This window comes from Chiroxiphia lanceolata, chromosome 4 (genome assembly GCF_009829145.1).
Source record: "Chiroxiphia lanceolata isolate bChiLan1 chromosome 4, bChiLan1.pri, whole genome shotgun sequence".
NCBI lineage: Eukaryota > Metazoa > Chordata > Aves > Passeriformes > Pipridae > Chiroxiphia > Chiroxiphia lanceolata.
The window spans coordinates 55,851,792-55,870,744 of NC_045640.1; the positions used below are offsets into that span (position 1 = coordinate 55,851,792).

Below are 18,953 nucleotides of genomic sequence, written 5' to 3' on the forward strand. Positions count from 1 at the left end.
AGAAAATACTTACATAAGGAGTGCAATATTCTCTTTAATTCTAATTTGGGGTCTATGTTTACTGACCAGGGTAGTAGAAAGTGACTGAAGGAATGGCTTTCAGTGAGTTAATTTACATACCTAAATTGCTAAGCCAGTTAACAAAATGTGGAAAGAATATGGTTTTGATTAAATTTTATTTACTGCCTGAAACTGTACCTGTTTTCCTCTCCCCAAATTGGGAGAAAATAATACCATACCTAGTTCTTGCACTACAAACTATGAGTATGCTACACGGTATGAACGAGATGAGTTAACTTATGTAATTTTTTTTTATGGTTTTCTTGAGAGCAGAATTGTGAGGGAATGATTTATATTGTCACTCTGCACATTCTTAGTCAAAGAAATAAAATCTGTTGCTTAATGGTTGGTTGATTAGAACTACTAGTGGAATGAAGCGAAAGAAAGTTGATCAAACAGCACGGAAATATTAAGGTTTATGAAGAAACCTGACAAGAGGAAGACCTACACTTCGTGTTCAGAATGAAAATAAAATCAGGGATGCATGAGCAGTCTGCACAGGATGATGGATGAAAGATGCTCTTTGCAGCTCACAGCCTTGTATCTCTTCTATACCATGTTCTGTTTCTCCTTTCGGAGTGCAATAAAACCCAAACTGTTTCTGTAGGTCTTGCAGGATTTGAATGGATGTACTGAAGCTGAAGGTCCATCTGTTCTAGTGCCTTGTCTCCTGCTGGTCTTGGCTTTTCATGCCTAAATTCTGTTACTAAAATAGAGAACTTTGATAGCTTTCCCTTTCTGGGGAGAAAGTGACTTCTACGCATCAGTTTAAGATTTGAGTGGCAGTGGACATGGAGTTTGTGGTGGAGAATGTCAGTAGAGGTATAGGGGTCAGTCAAGTCTTGCCATATTGGTCTCCACCTGGGATGAAAATTTTTGTGTGTCTACAATAGGCTCAAATTACACTTGTAAGACCAACACCTCCCATGCTTAAAAATGAGCTGGGCTCATGGATCTTGTGAGGACAGTCACATTGAACTGCAGTCATTTAGGGTCAAAGATCTGGAAGTAGATGAAAAAGCAACTAGATGCTTGGGGAGATTTTCTATGGCTTTGGTGAAGTGAAACACGGGGGTACTGCAGTCACCATCAACAGCTTCCTTACACTTCTCCTAAGATGTGGTCGTCCAGCCTTTGGAACGAGCGGTGGGTGTCTGGAGTCCCAGGGGGGTCCAAGTCGCCTGGTCTGCCTTTTACCTCTCGACCCTCTCCTGATCTGCGCCGATGGAACGAGTGCTCCCAGCTGATCACGCCTCTCACCTCATCGCCGCGGAGGATGTGAGCGGATGGGTGTAGGAGGCTGGGTGGGGGGTGCAGCTCTTCCGCGCACACCCCGGCAGCGGGTGGGCCGGGAGGGAGCGCGGTAGGTGTCTCCGCGCCTCCGCCCCTCCCTTCCTCCTCCCTCTCTCCCGCGGCGCATCCTCCCGCCCCCCGCCCTCGCCTCTCCCCGGCGCTCGTCGCCTGCGGGGCTGCTGCCGGGGGTGGTGCCAGCAGCGCCAGCCCGACCCCCCGCCTCGGGATGTGCTGAGCAGGGGCAGCTCCCCTCGGGCCGCTCCGCGCCTCGCCTGCCGCCTGCCCGTTCCCCCCGCCGCCCCTCGCCTGCTCGGAACGGGTCGGGTCGGTCGCCGGTGGCGGAGGATCCCGGCGGTGAGTGCGGGACAGGGCGGGGCGGCCGCCGGCCCCGGGGACGGAGGGGGGTCTCGGGGGGCGCGGGGGCCGCTCCGGGCTCGGGCGCGGGGAGAGCGGCTCCGCTGCGCGTCGGTGCTGCCGGGACTGAGCTGTGTCTGTGGAGCCGTGCGGGATGCGCGTATGTGGGTATGAATATATAGATATAATTATATCTATATATGTAATATCTATCTATCTGTCTGTGTGTCCATCCATCTATCCATCCATCTATCCATCCGTCTATCCATCTATCTATCCATCTCTCTGTCCATCTATCTATCTGTCTGTCTGTCTGTCTATCTATCTATCTCTCTATATAGATAAATTTCCTGTTGAACGTCCTCGTGTGGGCACGGGGGAGGGAGGAGAAGCCGGGCGCCGTGGCCGCCTTGTGCCGACGGCGTGTCCGCGGGAGCCCGTGGGTGCTCACACGGTCGCGCCGCCCTGCCCTGCTCGGTAGGTGCCTCTCTATGTGTATGTATGGATGTATGTATATGTATGTTTGCACATCTGTATGGGCACGGCGCCCTGCCCTCTCCCTCCCTCCCTCCCTCTGCAGGTGCCTGTGTGCTGTGTGACACACCCCGGTGCCGCACGCCCGCGGTCCCCAGGTGCCCCCGCACATGTGGTCGCGGTGCTGCCCTGGGTGCGGGTTTGGGGACACCCTCGATGGAGGAGTCGGAGGGTCCCGCGGGCTGGGTCCTGCCTCCGCCCCGTCTCTCTGTATAAAACACCCCCCCAGGGTGACAGGTACTGTAGGCAGTTTGGCTGGAGCACAAACACTGCCTTTCTTCACACGCTCGTCACGAGTTAGTAGAAAGCTGCGACAGCCCAGATGCCTTCCTAGACATCCATTCCTCCTACTCAGGCTCTGGCAAAGAAGAAAAGATAACAGGCAGCACTTCTGTCTGTGTGGGTGGAGGAAGAGAAAGGAATATTGATAATGTATTTGTTGAAGGGACACTAATTCTTGGTTTAAATTACTATTTTAGTGGTTTCAGTGTAGCGCTGTGCTGCATAGCTGCCACGGAACTCACTTGGTGGCTTTAGTTCAGTGGTTTTAAAACCCTGTGTTCTTCCTTCTGCTTATTTGTAAAATCTTTTCTCCGTCCTGATGCATACAAAGAACCCAGTCAGGAAAGCTCAATTTCCAGAAGAGGGATGTGGACTGTGTGCAAAATGCTGAACAACTGGAAAAGCAGCATTTTCTATTTCCTCCAGTCCTTCTGGGTTGTAATGGCAATTTCCTACAACAAATGAACATTTGTCATTCAGGAGGGATTTTGGTTAATGTGATTTGTTTTGCAGGTTGGTCTGTTTGTTTGGGGATTTTTAGGTTGCTGGTGTTTTTTCAATTTTTTTTTTCTCTGAATGAGAGGTGGAGTATCATTAAATGCAGGGCTAAATCTTGCGATCAGCACATGAACAGAACCATCCTTTGAAAGGAATGATGTCTTGTTAGACAAGGAAGGGACTCATATCAGTGAATCTATCTTCCAACCAGTACTGCATTATTGGCAACCTCTCTTAGGATTCTCTGGAAACAGAATCTCTGTTTCCTATAGCTACATAATATAGACGTATAAATAATATAATTTTTAAGTAATTGTGTTCCCATTCAGTTGGAATAATTTTTTTTCCCCTTTCTGGAATAAAAGACTTAAAAACTCTTATTGAAAGTGTACTGTCTTTTTTCTTTTTTCTCTAGAGCTGTGTGAAGAAAGTCTTCAGCCATGGATGTGTTCATGAAAGGACTTTCCAAGGCAAAGGAGGGAGTCGTAGCAGCAGCAGAAAAAACCAAGCAGGGTGTGGCAGAGGCGGCAGGAAAGACGAAAGAGGGAGTCCTCTATGTGGGTAGGTGGGCAGCAGAGACCTAGTATTCTGAAAAAAACCCCTAATCACTCACAGGAGACCATTGCAAAACAAACAAGAGGAGAGTTGTGCCTCCTGAGCTCCAGTTCTTTAAAATCAAGTGTTGGTTCTTATGTCACGTGCTGACCATGTGTCACTGCTCTGTGGAGCCACATCTGTAACACCAGACTGAATGAGGTTGTGTCATGGGAGGTGCCTTGCAGTACAGGTCACTGGCTGGTTATTCTATTCAAGAAGTTGGTACAGTAAAACTAAATTAAAAAAAATATAAAAGCTGAAGTGGAAGGTAACTTGACAGCATTCTATAGAACGTGGAGTTTAAATAGGAATTTAAGAGATGACATTTGAGAGGTTAATTCAGGAATTGAGGATCAGACAGGCTGACTGATTGGCGTGTTGACAGTAATGTTTTGTATGGCAAAGTGTCATGTCCTCATCATTTGAAGTTAATTTCATATTTTGTACTTACTATTGCAAATTCCTAGCATTTCCATGACTTCTCCAAGAAGAACAGCTACAATTAATGGGGTAGGGCAGGTAGACCCCAAGGTAGCAAAGCAGTTATTAGGTGTCATTCTAGGACACAAAAGTCTTGCATAGAGGCAGGGATAAAATTCTTTTCAAATCCCAGGTTGGTACTTTTATGCATGATAGTCATCTTCATTTTAGCAAGTATTGGGCTTTAGAGGACTGTCTTGCAAATGCTGCCATGAAAAATTCACAGAAAAATAATCTACCAAGACTATAGGAGTAAGTGGTTATTTTTAAAAAAAGTAATTATGGATCTGTTTCTCTTATTTATCAAATAAAGTTTGTGCTTAATATAAAGGAGAGAAAAACATAGCCTTTTCTGTAGGTCCTTTCTATTTTGCCGATTTTGTAGCAGTTCAGCTCTGTAATGGATGCTGTGTGTGCCAAGGGAGATGTGCACACATAGCAGAGAGAAGTTAAACAGAGCTGAAAACCGGAGGCATTTCTTTTCAATGGGAGCACTGAGATCGCTGCAATTCGTGTCTTTTTAGGATTCCCTCCGCCCTTGCAGGCTAGTGCCAGTTTGTGAGAAATTATTTCTGCTCCAGATAGTGTGGACTACTCATTTGGAATATACTTCTCTCATTTTGAGCCATAGCAAAGCTCAGTGCTCTTGCCAACAGGGATGGCAATTATTTTGAACACTAATTGTAAGATGAGTCTATTTTAAAATGAGCATCTGCTCATTTTCAAGGTATCAAAATAGATGTTCTCTCACCATAAATTGTGCTTGATGTTGGAGTAATTTTTCAGGGGTGAGGCTTTCTTCTATTTTGTTTTCTTGTAGTGCTGACCATGCTTCTGGGGTCATTGCTTTCTTTGTATTGGAAACCTCAATTGCGTGCTGAATTAATCTTTGTGTTTGACCTGTTCTCCAAACTGTAATAATATTTGAACCTAGTTCTGCTCCCAAAGGCAACAGATTTCCTGTTGACTTCAGAGACGCTTTTGCTGAGGTTGAACTTTGGAGGGCAGGCTTGCTATTTTTTTTAAAGAATAAATGACTGAGGATGGCAGAACCCTGAGCCATGATAGGAACCTGTGCATGTGACTGTAGTAATGGTGGATGATCGTTCTCCTGCCAGATGCCTCCTTTTCAGAAGGAAGGAGCTGTATGCACACTTTGTTGTGCAGGTAAAAAAGCCTTTGGTTGGAAGCTGTCTCCAGGAGCTCTGGCAGCCCGTGTACAGTTGTGTGCTTGTCCATACCTGCAGGGTGTTTCAACAGGATCATGTAGGGTCAGGGGTAAATTTGGGGCTGGGTGTCTCTCTGTCTACTTCCCAGGGACACAGGAGAGGTGGCTCTTCTCCTGTGCAGCATTAGCAAGGGCTGGTGTGAGAATCTCTGGTTCTGTAGGCTGGTAATGGTTTCAGTGCAAAAGGTGGTGAAACCCCTTTAAGAGCAGAGGAGAGGAGCAGCACAATGCAGTAGACCTCCTGAAGATTTCTCCCTCCCTTTATCGTTGGGTTTTCAGGTTTGAGTTTCACAGCCAGATTATACTGTGAAAGCTGCCTGACATCTTGTAAAAAAGAACCTAACAGCACTGGGCTAAGAGGGACGTGTTGATGGTTTTTAGTTTCATAACATTCAGCCTTCAGTTGCTGCTGGAGAATTAAGAAGATGCAAAGTCTTTGGTCCAGATCCTCTAGATGGTATGGTCTCTCACTTGAATGAGTGGAATTGAAGTAAATATGGAAAACATCTGGACCTTCCTGTCCAGGCTGCTGTTAACTATTACGTGAAAGATCATAACATAATTCTATCTAGTAAAGGATTAACTGGGGATCTTTTTTTTCCCTGTCTCTTTTTTCTTCCCTCAGTCCACTGTCTTTATCCTCTTTTTAAGTACTCAAGATACTTTTCAATACAGTCTACAATGTGTTTTTATGCTTTCATGTATTGTTTTTTGAGGTTTCTTTCCTGCCAAATTCCTCTGCTGATGGGCTTCATCATTGGCCAGCTGAAATCGGTGGCTCTGTCTTGACTCATACAAGTGCAGCATCAGAACCTTTCTTGATGTTAAACAAGGGCCTGATCATTGTTTAGAAAGGATGACTGAGGCTCAGCAGTCCTGTGCTGCTTGCGTTTGCTGTAAATTTAAAACTGGGTCTCTCTGTATCCTTCAAGAGCTGTTGGTGTGAAGCAGTGAGGAAGTGAGTGGCAATACTTACCCCCACTCGCTTTGAAACCAGGAACTGAGAGTACAAAGGATACATTTGCATGCTCTTGGTGATGTAGTGTTCAAGATGTCCACTGAGCTTTTTGTGTGCTACCGGTGAGCTGAAGATTTTGCTCAATTGACTCTTAAGTTCATGTTCAGTGCTTAGAAATGGAAGTTTCCAGTCCATTTTTTGGTGTGTCATACACGAGCACAACAAAGGAATAATTCATCAGCTGCAGGGTTGCTAACAGATGAGTTGTTTACTACTCTCTGTGCTGGCACATGGCTGTAGAGTAGAACAGTGCAGTCATGACCTATTTGGCAAGACCATCCAAATTCCTCTGCTGCACTCTCTTTTCATGAGGTTTCTTGGTTTCCTTTGATGGTAGAAAAGCCAGCAGAGTAGTTGAGGGACTCAAAATCTGCCTGGTGGAATAATGGGCTTCAGGACTTGGAAGCAACCGTTTTCCTTAGATGTTAATTTCTCCTTCCCCTAATTTGGGCTTATGTCTACCTGTCTTTAGCCAACTCTGATTAAACAAGGTGAATAGTCTGTTGGTCTCTCAGATAGTCCAGAAATGAGTGTATTTCCAAACTGCTGATACACTCCTTCTTTTTGGCATAATGACAGTGATGATAATAAATTATGAAGAGAGTCTATGGTATTTTTTATAATTGCGAAAAGGCAGAAATTCTGTTTTGGCTTCTCCCTCGCCTCGCACAAATGTGTACTATAGCTAGGAAAAAAAGCATTACCGTGTACTACTATTGCTTCTAAGTAGTTTAGGTCAGAGTTAGGTTTCTTGGTCTTTATATTATCCATACTCTGATTCCTCTTGTTTTGCAGGATACAACAAACAAGACTATTGATGTTTTGGGAATGCCAGAATGAAAGACAGCTAATTTCTCTCAAATACAATGTGGACGACCAGCTTTCCTTCATTGCCAGCCAGAAGTCACCCTACTGAATTAAGCTGTTGTTATTTATAGCCCTGTTCTGGCAGCTCCTAATGTAGTTCTAGATGCTGTTGTAGCTGGGATGGCAGAAACAGCTACTTGCATGCAAATGTGCAGTAGTGGGGCAAGTAGTATTGAACTCTAACATATGCTGTAAGATCTGGAACACCAGCTAGCTGGTTGTTTGCCAATTAATGGATTTGGCTATACATATCCCTGTTCTGTATGGGTCTATGAGCCGAGTTTTCATTAAAGAAAAGCCTCTCTTCCACTAACAGAGAATGCAGAGCATTTCTTTATGAGTTGTGGTTATAGCAGTGTTACATCAGGGCGAGTGAAGTAAGAATCAGCTTACATAGATCCCTCTGGAGCTGTATGCGTTGCAGAGGTCCTCAGGGAGTTCTGTCATACCATCCATCTCTTACTGGCCTCAGGGAACCGAGTGCTTGATAATTCACAGGTTTCCATGTCTTTAATAGCTTGGCTTGCAGGCTGCAAATTCAACAAGATGAATGAGATACTGACCAGGTTTAACAATGCATTTAAAAGCATATGCTTAATATTAGGTATTCCAATAGACACTGTAAGCCTGCAATGGTGTTTAGTCTCTTTCTAGAAGTCAGTAGAACCATCATAGGCTTGAATTCCAGCATGTGTTCACAGTGCCCTGCTTTTTCAGGTCTCACGGTATCACAAGATTGAGAACCAAAGTCCTAAAACAAATCCGTAGACGTTAACACCTTGCATTTAATGAAATTTATGATTCTTCAATGGTAAATATTTTCAGTGAGAGAAAACAACCTTTTTTTATAAAGAGAAAATTAGAATAAAGGGGGAAAATACTTCTCAGCTGTTTAACCTCGTCATTAGCTAGCTGAAGGAACATGTCATTTTACTTGATGCAGTATTTTTTTTCCCTTTTATTTGTTGTGGATTATTATTCTGCTGTTGCTCATGGGTAACAGAGCCATTTCAATGCTGTAATCAATCTAATAGTGTCATGAATAGATGGCTAAAGTTCCATAAATTGGCACTAGTAGCCAGTAGGACATGTTGATGAATGAACTTGTATTTTATTTCAATGTTTAATTGTGTTATTGTAACAATAAGTTTCTTTCTTTTAATGTTTTTCTGCTCGTGCATTTTCCTCTAGTATATTTCTACTTATATCAGTTTGTATATGATTTTTATAGGGTTAAGATAAAATTGTATCTATTTTAAAAGTGTAAAGTCAGAAGTATAAATTTTAATGTCTCAAATACTGAATGACAGAGACAAAAAGTTGCATTACAAATAAGGTAATTCTGTGTTGCTAATAAAAAAAGTCATGCTATCTCTGGCAGACTAAGTAAGATGATTAACTAGGAGCCATAAACTCTGTCATTGTAATGCTTAATTGCACATTGTTAAGTGTCATAGTCCACAGATGGATACTAATCCCTGAAATGTAGCCAAATTCTAAAACCTTGTTCTTTATTGATGATTTTACCTCTTCCCTTAGATTACATTCCTCTTTAATTTCTTTTAATAACTTTAGAAAATACTGTATGCAATTGTATGTAATCTATATATTAATCCCTCTTTATCATCTGCCTAGTCTTTACCAGTACTTAAGAATATGCACTTTCAACCTAATACTGTTCTTTTTTTAGGTTCCAGGACCAAGGAGGGAGTTGTTCATGGTGTCACAACAGGTAAGACAGTTATCTCTCAATTTCAACTTCTTCTCTACATTTGATTAATCAACCATTTAGCTGTTAAAAATTCTTTTTGAGAGCACTACAATTTACAAAAGATAGAAAAACATAGGAAAATTGAGAGAGCTGGTTGGGTGGGATGACTGAAGAGAAGTGACTTATAGGAAAGAAACAAATTTCAGAGTTTTGATCAAATGATTTGAATTTGTCACAGTTATGAGTGTTTTGAGATGTTTTTTAGAACTACCTAATCTCTCAGTAGCAAGACTACTTTCAGACTTTGGAATTAACGCCAGGCATGTATACTCACAATATCATTTCTACACCAAAAAAGGAGTAAATTTGCATTTTAAATTGATTTGCAATAATCGTTTTAGCTATGAACTGAAACCAGTAATTTGTTTTAAGGGGCAAAATGAATGGAAGTCTTTGATATCTACAGAGTGCAGGAAAGCCTTAGCTGACCATAGTGCACTGAATAGAATGTGTAATTTTCTGCTGTAGAATATGAGGCTTCTGGAGATGTGAAGAAAATGCATGGTCAAGAATATTAATTTGTTTTTCCCCAAAGAAATGAGAAAACAAATAAGGTAGTAGAAAAGGATTTTTTTTCTTAGTGTACAGCCAATGTATCATTCACGTGTGCTCACATAAGCCAGTGCCAAGGATAAACAGTGGTACATAAAAATGTCAGTACTTAATATCACAGCCCATATAAATGATTGAAAAGTCAGTCAAGAGTATTTCTAGTAACAAAACTGAAGAGAACATCTATGATAGTCCTTCAGAGTTTAGCCTCTGGCTAAGCATGCGTGCTGTTGTTATGAGGTTTGAAATCTCAGCCTGTTAGACCTCAATTAAGAGAAATAGTCAAAGGGATCGTTACTTTAACCAGTAGAGGATTGCAGTAGAATGAGATTTGAGGCACATATATCTAATATCATCACAGATGTGGGAACAACAACTGACAACAGTTGCAAGCAAGTTAATAGAGGTGATGTACACCAAGCTGGGCTGTGGTAGAATCCAAGTCAAGGGCATTTGCACATGGATGAAACGTACTGAAGCAATAGGACTCAAGTAGACTAGCTCAGTGGGGGACTTCTTTCCCATCTCCCAGAAGAAACTACTGATCTCAAACATTGTGAGTATCTTTCTTTATCTGATTGCAACATGTGTAGTGAGACAGGAAATTTTAAGTAAATGAATAGAATTTTTGACAGGTTTGAAAAGATGTTAAATTTTGTTCTGGAAGGAACAAAACAGACTATAAAGCCAAACATAAGGAGAACACATCTGTTACGTGCTGTGCCTATGAATAGAAAATTTTGAAAAGTTGCTGTCAATTTTAGGCAAAACAGTGGTTGTTCCTCATGCACTTTATGAAATGGGTGTCTCAAAGTGAAACACTGAAAGTTTGGGAGTAATGGGGTTTGTGCCACAGTTTGCTTCCTTCTGGCCTGTTCAACTGTTTGAGATGAGTTTGGCTGTTGAATGGAAATGGAAAATGAATAGAAGTTGAATTTCAGGTTGAAATATGACTGTGAGGAGACTTCAGGCAGACTCTAGAGAGCATGGTGTCCAAAATGTAACAGTATGGACTTGGTACTATAAGAACAGAGAAATTTCTTGGGTCATATTTTAAGAATAAAAACTAATTGTAAGTCTATAAAGAGTTGTTCTGGCCAGCAGAGAAGGTACATGAAAACAGATTTGGGTTCAGTGTAGTCATGCTAGGAGGTATAACATGAAGAGACTGAGAAATGCCAGTGAAGTTGCTGTAGAAATCAAATCCCTTTAAATCAATGCTATTAAGGTTGATATAACAAAACTGCCCTTTAAGACACTTGTAAAGACCTACTTGTCTCTTTTCATAGGACTGGGAATTCACAAGTTCTGGTCATCTTAGCATATTAACTCCCCAGCGCATCAGGTGAAACCTGAGGTGAAATAAATATTTTATGTAAATAAGAAAGGTTCGAGAGGTTGGAGACAGTCAAACGCAAACTAGAATCACAGATCAAAACAAGTGTGTTCACAGTTGTGCAGTTAGTCCTTTCTTACTGTCTGAGTTCCAAAATCTTGCTAGTTTTGCTATTTTTGAATAGTTAGTGGTTTAAAACCTTATGCTGGTGAGATAACTGTGAGCTGACACACCTCAAAGTGCTATAAAACTAAATACACTCTTTGGTTAATTACTTTCCAAACCCAGACATTCTTGACTGAGATGTTTCTTGCTTTAAATGTGACCTGATTGTACCAGGTTTAGTGGCATAAAGACACTGTGAAATGAGGATCCTAGGCTGCGCTTCACAGGAATATGGTGAGAGTGTTATTTGTGAAGTCACCCTTTCTCAGAACTTCTGAAGATGAAGCAGCTTTGCTTATTGGTTTTATGGGGTGTTTGCTTGTGTTTAGAATTGCCTTCCTAATTAACGCATCTACTGGCCTTTGACTATAAATGCATAATTCATCCACCTTGCTTATCTCCCACGGATAAATGTCCAGAAATGAACAATATCAAAGATAAAATATTTACAGTTCATCTCCTGATATTCAAAATAAAGCACTATTTGTAAATAGATCAGGGAGAAAAAGCCCTTGATCTTTCAACCATGTGTCTGTTTCCTGAAAGTGAGTGAAGACACAATATCAAGTTATGAACCATAGTCAAGCATTTTGCTGAATTATTTTATCCAATCATTCTTGTTTTTCTTAATACAGTCTTTGGCATTCCTGCTGTGTTTATTTTAACTCCATCAGGTATCTTACAGAAAAATTGCATAAATTAAAGGACCACCAATGTATTTATGGCATCTTTGTAAATGAATTCTTCAAGTACTTAAGACTAACTTATTGTCTGAAACAGATATTCAAAAATATATTTAGTGCAGTAAGAAGAAATTCAGAGAAATCCTGTAGTTTTTGTCTACTTTTATTGTTCAAAGTTCAAAGCAACTAGCTATCATTTTGAATTAAGCCAAACGTTTCCCAATGATATTAGATGTTACCCAGGTGCCTATAATAAGTAGGGAAAAGAAAGCTTCAATGCTAATATTTTTTGCACCGTGCTGTAGTAAGTATTTGAACTTCAAACTCAAAGTTAGCCTCAGGGTGGTTGTTGTACATCGTCCCAGGGTCATTTAATGGAATGGACAGTCTCTGCATAGACAGAAGTAATCAGGCCAGAGCACAGCAGAGCTCTGCAGAAGCTGATTTACTCTGTTTCTCAACACTGTGATGCAAAGCATGTATCAATTCTACAAAGACTTAAGGGCTTAAGATCATTAAACAACCTGGTATTCAGATTAAATTAATTAGTTGGAATCAGCCCCCTACATTCTGAACTGATTTGTTTGTGCATAGTTAATGCTTTCCCCTGCTTACTACTTAATGAAGGCAATAAAATATGTGAGACTGGAAACCTATTTTGGTTTTTCTTCTCCTGTCACTGGGGTTTCAGAGCTGGGTGGTCACCAGGCTGGAGCTAATTATCAGAGTCACTCTGGTGACTTCGATGATGTTTGGGTGCTCTAATTTCTGAAGCACTGTGTGAGAGATCTTTCATCGTAACTCCTGTGTCAGCTTTCTCATACTATGTCTGTGTGCGGGTTTTGGCTGGGATAGAGTTAGTTTTCTTCATAGAGGCTGGTATGGGGCTGGTTTGGATTTGTGCTGGAAACAGTGATAGTGTTGATAACACAGGGATGTTTTAGTTACTGCTGAGCAGTGCTTACACAGTGTCAAGGCTTTTTCTGCTTTTCACCTCACCCCACCACGAGGGTGGGGTGCACGAGGAGCTGGGAGGAGACACAGCCAGGACAGCTGGTCCCAACTGACAAGAGGGATATTCTATACTATGTGGCATCATGCTCAACAATAAAACTAGGGGTAAGGTTGGTGGGGGGCAACTGCTCGGGGTCTGGCTGAGCATTAGTTGCTTGGTGGTGAGCAATTGTTTTAATTTGCATCATTTGTGTTTCTTGGGCTTCATCTCTCTTTCTCTCTGTTATTTTCCTTTTTATTACAATTTGTTCAAGTTATATTATTTCAATTAAACTGTACTTATCTCAGCCCACAAGTTTTCTTACTTTTACCCTTTCAATTCTCTTTTCCCCTGTCCTGCTGGGGGTGGAAGTGGATAAGCAGCTGTGTGGTGCTTAGTTTCCAGCTGGGGTTAAATCACAAAACAGTCTGAAATAGAAGCAATCTTAAATATACCTCTTTTGTTACTACTTTTATCAACATCTTATTGTTGTGCCATTAACGGTGTTAGTGGCCTGATTCTTTTTGATTTTACTTTGCATGTACTAAGCCTTTCCTAGGATAATATGTTTCTGAGAGGAGAAAACAGACTTCAGGCAGAGCTTTTCCAAAACATTCTAGTAGTGGGAACAGCAGCCATTGGATAGTTGTGCTTGGTAGGTGGTTGTACTTGCCAGGACAGCATAGAAACATGGCTTTAATAATGGCATCAGGAATTAGGTGTTTTCTGCTGAAGCATCCACAGTGCTCTCAATTCCACTCTGTTTCTTAATATTCTGCTTTTGAGGTGCAGTTTTTTTAATAGCTTCAGATAATGAAACTAATTATGACTTGGCAAGGAACACAGTGCAACCATACGTTTATCGTTTTATCTGAAGGGGTGAGTCTGCTTAAGGGCAACTGAGCATGTGATCCTTTGTAAGCATTGAGCCTGCTGAATTTGTCCTTTATATGTTCTGCCATTCAACATGTTTTGGAAAAGAGAGTTTTCAAAACAGTGTATGTCACTTGCATAGAAAACAAAATGAACAGAACGAAAGGACCCAGATTTATAGAATCATGGAATGTCTCATAGACTGGTTTGATTTGGAAGGGACTTTAAAGATCATTTAGTTCCAACCCCTTGCTGTGGGCAGGGACACCTTCCACTAGACCAGGTTGTTCATGTCTCCATCCAGTCTGGCCTTGAACATTTCCAGAGATGGGGCATTCACAACTTCTCTAGGCAACCTGTTCCAGTGCCTCACCACCTTCACAGTAAAGAGTTTCTTCCTTATGTCTAATCTGAACCTTCTCTTTCAGTTTGAAGCCGCTCTCTCTTGTCCTATCACCGCATGCCCTTGTAAAAAGTCCCTCTCCATCTTTCTTGTAGGCTCCCTTTAGGTGCTGGAATGCTCCTACAAGGTCTTCCTAGAGCCTTCTCTTTTCCAAGCTGAACAATTCCAATTTTCCCAGTCTTTCCTTATAGGAGAGGTGTTCCATCCCCCTGATCATCTTTGTGGCCCTCCTCTGGACTCTGTCCAACAGGTCTATGTCCTTCCTGTGTCAGAGCCCTAGGGATGGACACAGCTTTCCATGTGGGATATCACAAGAGGGGCAGAATCACCTCCCTTGACTTGCTGGTCACGCTTTTGATGCAGCCCAGGATGTCTCCCAAAAAATGAATGAGACAGAGGAAAACTGAAAAGCAATACTGAAATGTACCCAAAACACATCTTTTTTTCTTTTTTTTTTTTTTTTTTTTTAAATATTTTTTGGAGAATAGAATTTTTAAATCTACTTCTGCAAGATGCCACTCTATTTAACATCTCTGTTTGAGGTTTCTTTTTGCTACTTGAAATAATATGGGAAGCAATAGAGAGTTTCTGTCTCATAATGTTTCTCAGCTTGTTTCTGCAAGACTCCGTGTACAATCAGGTCTTAACATTCTTTGCAAGATACAATGTGTCACTAGGACACACTTTAAGATACGTGTTTACAAGAACTAGTTACGTGTAGAATCCAGAGCTTTTTGTAGTCTGTAACTGGTAATAATCAAGTGGGGCATCTTAACAGAAGTCTTTTTGCACTTACTAGCATTAAGTCAAACCTTCCCTGAGGGCAACATTTGCTTTACAGCAAAAACCACTTTTGATTTTATTTTTTTTTTCTGGAAAAAACATGGCAGTAGAGTAGTGGATGTATGCAATAAAACTTCTTGAGAAGTTTTTATCTCATTAGCATGTAGAGTTATGGAACAGACTTTCTCTGTTTCTAGTTTCAGACGATGTATAGTCTGTTGCTGTCCTACTCTGTAATGAAATCTCCTGGTTCATAGCAGAGCTAATACTCAATTGGTTATTAACTTTTCCCTTTCACTTAGAATGAGCATTAAATTATCAGCATCCTTTTTCAGTCAGCAGATATTTATTATTTGGGTCTTTAATAAAAATTGCATTGTTTACCTTTCTAGCTTTTTCCTAATTGCTGTTTTTAATGTCAGTCATAGCAATGTATTCTGCCTGCCCTGCAATATGGATGGCTGATACTCTTTATGCAAGAAATTAAAGAAATATCATTTATCCTCAGAAAGTCTAATTTTTTGCATGTACTTCCTCAAAAAAAGACTCAGAAAGGGTGGCCTGGCTACCAAGCAGAATCCATCCTGTGCTCAAAAAGGGTGCAAATAAAGCTACAAATACATTTTATGGATCAGAGGGAATTTATCCTGAAGGAAAATATAGAGTTAGTTAGAACTGCAAAAGTATATGGGTGTTTTTGAAGAACAGTCCCTTGTTTAGATGAGTAAATGTGTTTTTTGTTGAAAATCTGGCTGCATAACTTTAAGGCATGAAGTCATTCCATTCCTTTTCTTAGTTCAAGCTGCTGTCAGAAAGAGCCCTTGGGAATGAATGAGCAGAAAGAATCCAGTGATATTCTGAAAGGTAGAGTGGCAACTGCTGATATATATGTAGGCAAAATGAGTTATTGTTTCCCTGGGGCTTGGAAGTTAGCTATTAATCCAGTTTGCTTTGGCATCTTTGGCATTCAATCTTTTTGTAGATTACTATTTTATGTAGCAGCATCAGGGCAAAAATCTCTAGAGGGTCTGATAAAAGGTTGTATTTGAAATTCTCTGGTTGAGCATTGGTAGATCTGCTTTTTAATGAAATATATTCTAAAAAATGAAAATAAAAAGAATAATCAATGCTTTTGAGTCTAATGAAAGAAATCTTGTCTTCCATGCCCTGTACCATGCAGCAAGTGTTTGGTGGACTAATTGGAATGCATTATCAAACTGGCATACATGACGCAGTGAGTTGAACATAATAAGGGCCCTTAAATCATGACTTTTCTTCCCTAAAGTACAGCTAGACATGAATGAAAATGTCAAATATCTTTCACATGAAAGATATTGAGCCAAAAATAAGGATTATTTTTACCTCTGCTGCTCCAGTGTTATCAGTTGGATAGTTTAATTTCTTAAGATGCACTTGGGGTACAGAAAATGTAATGGCTTTATGGCTTTTCATGATGTTGGGCTGCCAGTGATAAATAAAATTCTCTGAAAACCTTAGAGCTCCCAGAGCCCTAATGTGTTTTTCCATCATCTGTTTCTCCTCAGTGGCTGAGAAGACCAAAGAGCAAGTGTCCAATGTTGGGGGAGCTGTGGTGACAGGAGTGACAGCGGTGGCCCAGAAGACAGTGGAAGGAGCAGGGAACATCGCTGCAGCCACTGGCTTGGTGAAGAAGGATCAGCTGGCCAAACAGGTTTGTTTATTTACAGTCTTTTCCAGGTGAAGAAGTGAGCAATGAGTGGTCTCCATGAACTGAGGGGCAGGTGGATCGTTTTCTGTCTGCCAGTTGATCATTTGTGTTACGCTAAACAAATGAACAGCAAAAAAAAGTCTGCTGTTTACAACTTGTAGTTTGAGTGACTTGAAGAATTTGAGAACTTGAATAGGATTAGGCATGAAACTTTACTATTCTGAAATGTCTTAGCAAATTTGTATCATGGCTTAAAGTGTGATCTAGTGATGATTCTGAACTCAGCAGCCTCTAGTGGAGGCCAGCCACTGTAGAATAACTGTTTCATTGAATGAAAAGGTAACTGTTTTTCCCAGTGACTCAGGAAACCTGCTAGTGCTGAAAGGTCAAACAGCAAATCTCAGGTTTAACAGCACAATTTGTGTCCACTGTAGCTGAAGATTGGTACAATTTTGTGTACCAATCCACTGACTGGTTAGACATATTACATCTAAAGTCAAGATCTAGCTGGAGAGTCTCTATCTTCCTTTAATATAGCGACACTATCTCAAAAATGCCTCCAAGTATTCTGAACTCTTCAGATTAAATTTGCTCTAGCTCATCCTGTAAAGCACTCTGTAGGTGTTTTTATTCCAGCACCAAGGTAAACATAAGTATTTGCACAATATGAATTGTTACTACATTTTTGTTGCTGATACACTGTGATTATGTTCTTCCACTTACACTGGCTGAAAAGTGACCCCAACTGGTGGGAGCAATGATTTCCAAAATGTGTACAGTGTTGTTTGGAGGCAAAAATAACCCAGAAGAGACAAATACCTCCCTTTGTGCTGTTTTCTGTATGAACATTTAAGACTTAAAAAAATAGGATTAGGAAGAATATTTAGTATTTGCATAAAGATACTGTGTCACAGATTTAGCATGAAGTTCTATTGTGCATGTTATTTCCAATTGGCATCCAGAGAATCTGTTAAAATTGAATCCTTAAAAACTTTTAGTTTTTTCCTTGTCTGTTATTGAAGTGTATTCCTATCTGTCTGACAAATCCTATTGGTGCTTTAGTATGGGGAGCAAAAAGGGATATTACATTGTAGTAGGCATTCATTTCATTGTGGTGGATTGTTCTTGAAAACATCTCACAAGCAGTTTTATTCTCTTTCAAAGCAGTTTTCCTGTTGTTTTTTTTTAGTAATTTTTTATTCAGCTTTGGGAGAAATGTTGCTTTTTAGGTGGTCATGGTCCTTTGTAAAAGCTATGTTGAAGATTTGCAAAACTGAGTAACCAATGAACTGCCAGGGGATACATGAGTATGGCATGGCCACAGTAGTCCATGCCCTTAGTTCCTGCTAAAGCTCTTCTGTAGTTTTACACAGAGAATACTCATTTCTGTTCATAGCTCTTCAAACTCAGTGTAATAAGGATCATCACTGTAGTAATGCACTATTACCTACTTTAGTATTGAGCATAACTAATATTTTTGATGTCAATATACATATAGAGATCCTTATAAAGTATAAAGCAAATGTCTTCTGATTTTCATTTAAATATGTTCTGTATATTGTTAAGCTTAAATATAAGTCGTGATGGCTCTAACAGAATAAAATCACATCTGTGAAATGAAAGAACATCCAGAATGTACATGCATATTATTCCACGGCCCTATAAATAGCAACATTATTCTGAACTGGTGCTTTGTTCTTTAGATATGTAAAACCATTCATTTGATTCTTGATACCGGTATTTTTAGGCTGAGATTCTCAGTCATCTCTGCAGTATAGCCATGTAGCTGATAAGTATCTGCGGCTCCTAGTGGTCTGCCTTAGGTCTCTGTCTCTTTCTGATTTTGCAAGGGATGAGTGATCATTAATATCAAAATTGAATCGTGGTTTTGCATTCCTGTGCAGCTCAGAGGCATGAGATAGACTTTTGCTTGGCTTTTCCAGGTAAAGTGACAGTTGGGTAGGCCAGTTGTGGGCATCCAGAATACCAATGGGACACAGGTCTCTTGTAGGAAACAGAGTCTTTCTGAAATTACAGAAGGTGTCAACCAAGCATTCAATCAAACTATCAATATAACTTTGTGTTTTATCTCTGTAAGGTCATGTGACTTAAGGCTGTGATATATCTAGTCTACTCTAAACTGGGAATGTGACCATGATTAGCAATAGCAAACTCATTCCCTGAGCTTCAGTGTGGCTAGCCAAATGCTTTTGGCAGGTTAATTCTTCCTAGGGACATCTACTTGGAGTTTATAAACTCCATATAAAGCAAATGGCTGGGTATATCATGTGCAAGATGAACACTTTGCTTGCTTACACAGGGTAAGCCATTTGATTTAACAGGGAATAGCAAATGCAGCATACCACTGAAAGCAGATAGAACCATAATTACAGACTGTTTTTCCACAGAAGGCATTAGCCAATAATATGTTATTTTTAGTTAGCTTCTAAACTTGTGACAAATTATTTCTTCCAATTCACATGAACCCACGTAAT

The 18,953-nt window shown here is 40.5% G+C and overlaps 1 protein-coding gene across 3 annotated transcripts in view; it reads left to right on the plus strand.

The window, feature by feature from the left end:
* Positions 1 to 1,411: 1,411 nt before the first annotated feature.
* SNCA (synuclein alpha) overlaps positions 1,412 to 18,953 on the plus strand; it is a 63,553-nt gene continuing 46,011 nt past the window's right edge. Inside the window, exons 1-5 of one of the 3 annotated variants that reach the window (XM_032686639.1) lie at positions 1,412 to 1,707; positions 2,049 to 2,184; positions 3,437 to 3,582; positions 8,902 to 8,943; positions 16,316 to 16,461. In XM_032686639.1, the coding sequence (XP_032542530.1) occupies positions 3,462 to 3,582; positions 8,902 to 8,943; positions 16,316 to 16,461 (309 nt within the window). In that variant the 5' untranslated portion in view covers positions 1,412 to 1,707; positions 2,049 to 2,184; positions 3,437 to 3,461. Of the gene's footprint in view, positions 1,708 to 1,789; positions 1,876 to 2,048; positions 2,185 to 3,436; positions 3,583 to 8,901; positions 8,944 to 16,315; positions 16,462 to 18,953 lie in introns of those variants that run through there. The other 2 variants (XM_032686641.1, XM_032686640.1) reach the window with 2 other exon arrangements.